Source organism: Arachis ipaensis, chromosome B03, assembly GCF_000816755.2.
Source record: "Arachis ipaensis cultivar K30076 chromosome B03, Araip1.1, whole genome shotgun sequence".
NCBI lineage: Eukaryota > Viridiplantae > Streptophyta > Magnoliopsida > Fabales > Fabaceae > Arachis > Arachis ipaensis.
The window spans coordinates 57,811,642-57,817,538 of record NC_029787.2 but is presented as its reverse complement, the minus strand read 5'-3'; the positions used below and the strand labels follow the sequence as shown (position 1 = coordinate 57,817,538).

The following is a 5,897-nucleotide window of genomic DNA, read 5'->3' as shown; positions in this document are numbered from 1 at the left end:
AAATGGTTGATCCCCCCTTTCCCCCTAGCATCCTTGGGTCTTTTCCATGCAGAAACAGCTTGAAATTGGACCTGATGAGTCTTAGAAATCGCCAGGCACGATTTCCTTTAATGAGGTAACGTGCAGCATCCCACGCGTGCGCGCCATGCGTGCATGCGCGCCGATTGCTTTTGCGATCCGCGCGTGCACGCCAAGTGCGCGTGCACGTCGATAGGAATCTTTTGATCCGCGCGGATGCGTCCATCCTTGCATGCCACTTCCAGCCAATCTCATGCGCGGGCGCGCCAATGCTGCTTTTCCCAAAATTTCAAGTTTTCATGTTCCTCCCTTTTATACATGCTTTCTTTCTCTCTTCTAGGCCATTCCTAACCTATAATTCCTGAAATCACTCAACAAATACATCGCGGCATCGAATGGCAATATAAGAGGATTAAAATATGGCAATTTTAAGGCAAAATAAGCATATTTTTCCATCATGGAGCAATATTAGGAAGTGAACACAAAATCATGCATTTCTCGTGAATAAGTGTGAGAAATATTGACAAAATCCCCCAAATTCTACATAATATAAACCACAAAATTGGGGTTTATCAATCACTCTCGGTCAGCTCTTCCAGTTCTTCTTCAAATGTCTCTTGCACCACAGTTTCCACTGTATCTAGCCTCATACACTCTCTCATTGCCTCTAGTGGATAGCTCATAGCTTTGAATACATTGAATACCATTTTCTCATCATGTAGTCTAAGGGTAAGTTCACCCTTTTGGACGTCAATGATTGCCCCAGCAATAGCTAAAAATGGCCTCCCCAAGATGATTGAGGCTTTAGCTTCTTCCTCCATATCCAACACCACAAAGTCAGCAGGGAAGATGAATTCTCCTACTTTCACGACCAGGTCTTCTACTATGCCATGAGGGAATTTAAATGACCGATCTGCCAGTTGGAGGGCCATTCTTGTTGGTTTGGCTTCCTCAATCTTCATCCTTTTCATCATAGTCAGGGACATCAAGTTTATACTAGCTCCCAAGTCACACAAGGCTTTTGCAACTGTTATTTCCCCTATGATGCAGGGAATTTGGAAGCTTCCTGGGTCCTTCAATTTTCGAGGTAGCTTATGTTGGATGATAGCACTACATTCCTCAGTTAGTATCACAGTTTCATCATTCCTCCAGCTTCTCTTCTTGGTCATCAATTCCTTCAGAAACTTAGCATAGAGTGGCATTTTCTCTAATACTTCAGCAAAGGGAATGTTGATTTGAAGCTTCTTGAAGATTTCCAAGAATTTGGAGAATTGGCTGTCCTTTGCATGCTTCATTAGGCGTTGACGGTAAGGAGCCTTTGGGACATATGGCTTTAGAACTTCCTTTTCTGCTGATGAACTGGGAGTAGGTGTTTGTGCTTCTTCCTTGTCAGTTGAACTATCCTCTGCTTCCTTCTCCTTTGTATTCCTTGACTTCTCTTCCAATTCCTTTCCACTTCTGAGGGTAATAGCCTTGCATTCCTCTCCTGAAGCTGTCTTGGTGGCACCATTAGAACTATAACTAGGGGATTGTTTGGATAAATATCCCACTTGTGCTTCAAGCTTCTGAGCTGTAGCACCTTGATTTTGCCGATTGGATATTACTTCCTCCTTGAATTTTTTATGCCTTCCACTTCTTTACAAAGGTTCGTAAGCATTGCTTCCATCCTAGCCATTCTTTCATTTTCCTGTGGTGAATGTTGGTTGAAATTGGGACGTGAAGAGTTGTTGTTGTGGCTTTGGTAATGTGGCTGTGAGTAGGCATCTTGTGTAGTATGGTAGGGTCTTTGGTTGGAGTTTTGGTGGGTGGAGTTATTGTGTTGGGTTGGATTGTGTGGTTTGTGGTCTTGGCTTTGGCTTTGTTGGTTCTCCCACCCAAAGTTTGGGTGGTTTCTCCAACCAGAGTTATAGGTTTTGGAGTAAAGATCATTGGTTTGCCTGGATGGGTTTCCAAGGTAATTAGCTTCCTCCCAGTTAACTCCTTCTTCAGTTTCCAATTCTTCTTGAGGTGAGGGTTGAGTGTGGATGGCTGCAGCCTGATTCTTCTCTATTTGCTTGGTCAATTCAGTAAGTTGCTTGGTGATCATCTTGTTCTGGGCCAAGATTGCATCCATTTGGTTCAATTCCAATACTTTCCTGTTGTTACTCCTATCTGAGGCATAAAAATACTCATTGTTAGCCACTGTCTCTATCACATCAATGGCTTCCTCAATGGTCTTTTTCTTGTTGAGTGAGCCTCCAAATGAGTGGTCTATAGCCTTCTTGGATTCACAATTCAGCCCTTCATAGAAGATATGAAGTTGCACCCACTCATTAAACATGTCAGGGGGCATTTCCTCATCAGATCTTTGAATCTCTCCCAGGCTTCATAAATGGTCTCACCACCCAATTGTCTAAACGTCTGCACTTTAGTTCTCAGCCTGTTGACCTTTTGTGGAGGATAGAACCTAGTCAAGAATTTGTTCATTACATCTTCCCATGTTGTCAAGCTTTCCTTTGGAAATGATTCCAACCATTTTGATGCTTTGTCTCTCAAAGAAAATGGAAATAGTAATAGTCTATAGGTGTCAGGGTGAACACCATTAGACATAACCGTGTCACATATCCTTTGGAATTTAGTGAGATGCTCATTTGGATCTTCTTGTGCACTTCCTCCGTAAGAGCAGTTATTTTGCACAAGAGTTATGAGCTGGGGCTTTAATTCAAAGTTATTGGCATTGATGGTTGGCTTTTGAATGATGCTACCACAGTTTCCTGGGTTTGGGTTGATGTATGATCCCAAAACTCTCCTCTCTTGTCCAGTAGGGTAAGCTCCACCTCTTCTGACATTGTTGTTTACCTCTTCTTCATGATAGTTTTCCATATTATCCTCTATGGTTATATCAAAGTATTCCTCGTCTTCTTCTGCACCAACAACCCTTTTTCCCCTTGCTTCCCTCCTTAATCTCAAGAAGGTTCTTTCCGGTTCACTGTCAAAGGAAGTTGAAGTTTCCTTTCTCCTACCTATCATACAATGAACAAATACAAGAAACAGCAAGTGTAGAGTCTAAAAGAATAGAGTATAGTTAGCTTGGTTAGAGCAATTTATCAAATTGTTATTAGGTTAGCTTGCTGGAAAGTAAAGCAGTAAGATAAAATTCAAGAAAAACAACTAAAATGCAGAAACTAAATGAACAACAGGAATTAAAATTCAATTAATCACAACAAAAAGTAGAGTGCTCAATCTAGTTATCCTTCAATTTGGTAATTGTCAATACAAAACCAATCCCCGGCAACGGCGCCATAAACTTGATACGCGGGAATTTGCCTCTCAACAAATTTCTCTCCGGCAAGTGCACCGGATTGTCGTCAAGTAAAAACTCACAAAAGAGTGAGGTCGAATCCCACAGGGATTGGTAGATCGAGCAATTATAATTGGAGAATTGTTCTAGTTAAGTGAAATCAGATTTCAATTGGAATTGTAAAAAGTAAAATTGGTGGGAAACTTAAATTGCAAGAAATTAAATGCAGAAATTAAATTGCATTAAACTAAATGACAGAATCTTAAATTGCTGGAAATTAAATGGGAATTGGGAATTAGCATGAAATTAAAGATGCAGGAAGTAAATAGAATGAGTAGATCAGAGATGGGGATTCATTGGGTTTTGGGAGATATTGCATTCTCTGGATAAAATCATTTTCAACTCTTCCTCAATCAATGCATTCATTGACATTGCTTGGCAATCTTAGATGATTGGATCCCAATGTCTTGGCTCACCAATCTCTCTAAGCATGAACAATTGCCCAATGTCTTGATTTAATTGCTCATAAGAAGAGTTTAAGTTCGGTCACTGACTATACCACACAGATTCATATATCAAAGTGTTGGTATGATTACATGTCATGATATCCATCCAAACCCCAATCTAATCCACTGTGAGAAAGCAATTCTAGCATGAATTCTTCATTCCTCTCTCAAGGCTCCGAAGAATTCCAATTATGGATAGCTTCTCTCTCAAGACAACTATCCAATTGAATTAAGACCGAAAGCTTTCTAACAATAATCAAGAGAAAAGAAAGAAGAAGAAGATGATAATTACTATCGATCCGTTGAATTACAATAGAGCTCCCTAACCCAATGAAAGGGGTTTAGTTGTTCATAGCTCAATTCAATTTACAAAGAAAAGAAAAATGCAGAAAGTAATGAAAATTTCACCATGAAAAGTGAAAGTCCTTCTAACTTAAATTCTAAGCTATTTATACACTCTCTAAGATGCCCTGGCATCACGAGCACACATCCGTGGCCTACTACCATTTCCCACATTGGTCACCAGCATGATTGAGCTAGCCGATGTCCCATGGAGAGACGATGACGTGACACCACCACCCCTAGATGATGACGACAAGGAGGTTACTATTCCATGGGGTACGTGGGTACACGAGAGGCCCCTACCCAGACGCTGTTCTCGAGCTAGAGCAGTGGTGGAGGCAGCTCAGCCTTCATCTTCTACAACAGCAGCAAGACCCTCTTCTGCTTCAGCAGCCGCAGCACCTTTGCCACCACCACCAGCACCTGAGCTGACATACCTGCTAGTACAGTGCCTGTTTCGCTTCATGGAGCGCAGCGAGTGTCGTATCATGCGACATCTCGATCGCATAGACCAGGTGTTTGTATCACAGGGCATTGAGCTACCTCCTCTCCCAGACTCTCCTGCTTCCGATGAGCAGGATCACGAGGAGGAGCATGTTGAGGAGCCGACTCAGCAGGAGGCACTCCCTGAGGAGTCACAGCCAGTACCACAGCCACAGCCTGAGCCACAGCCCGACGCGACTGTTGACCCCCAGCCCAAGCTTCAGTAGTAACATCGAGGACGATGCTTCATCCTAAAGTGTGGGGAGGTCACCGTTCGTGACCGGTGGATAGTATATGTGTGATGAACTTTCGGACATTTATCTTTTAGTCTCTGCTACTTTATTTTATTTTGCACTTTATCTTTGAGACTACTTTGAGATTATTGTATATATTTGTTATCTTGGGATTACCTTATCTTAGCCATCGCATTTTGCACCTTAGATTGTATACATTCCATATTTTGGTTGGATTTTTATTATATAGTTATTTTAGCATTTTTGGTTGTGAATTAGAAAAAACATTGTGGATTGTTGAAACCTAGTTGATCCCCTTTGCGTGTGAAATTTGCTTTGATTGGAAAAGGGGTAAACTAAGGATTTTTTTTTTTACTTTTCTAAATCACAACGCTGTATTAGAATAAGCTTAGTCAATATGATGAAAATTTCAAAGAAACCCATTTCTAGGGCACCACCCCAATTGGTTGAAAATTATTTTTAGAACTTGCTTGAATTATACTCTTTGTAGATCATGTTTTGAGCAAAGAATACAACCATGCGAGTTTTGAGCCTTAATTGTGTGGTTGCATCATATAACCACTTATTTTCATTCTTGTGTGCATTATTCTCTTCTTATGAGTGTAATCTTTGATTTGTTTGATTCTTTATGTCCATTATGTTGTGTATACATGCATTTATATGATTGAAGCCATTGTTCAAATAGCTCACTTACCCAAATAGCCTACCTTTTATCTCCCATTGTTAGCCAATTTGAGCCTATGCTTAACCCATTTGTTCTTAATTGTAACACATTATAAGCCTAAGTAAAAAATAATAAATGTCCCTTGTTTGGATCTTTGATTAGCTTAAGCTAGTGAGAGTGTTCATTACTAGATTTTGGGAAAGTTGGGTACATTGGGTAGAGATAAAAGCATGTTTTGTAGTTGTGTTGAGAATCTTGGGAATTGAGTATATACCCATGTATTAATCATGTGTAAACCATCTGAATTGATGTTCTTGTATATATTTTAGTTTGAAAAAAAAAAGAAAAAA

At 40.4% G+C, this 5,897-nt stretch overlaps 1 protein-coding gene across 1 annotated transcript; it reads right to left on the bottom strand.

Moving 5' to 3' along the window:
- LOC107633192 lies at window positions 591-2,350 on the bottom strand. Its single transcript, XM_016336829.1, has 3 exons — window positions 1,956-2,350; window positions 1,233-1,539; window positions 591-1,091 (listed from the first exon to the last, which is right to left on the bottom strand). The coding sequence occupies exons 1-3, from the start codon at window positions 2,348-2,350 to the stop codon at window positions 591-593; spliced, it is 1,203 nt and encodes a 400-aa protein (XP_016192315.1).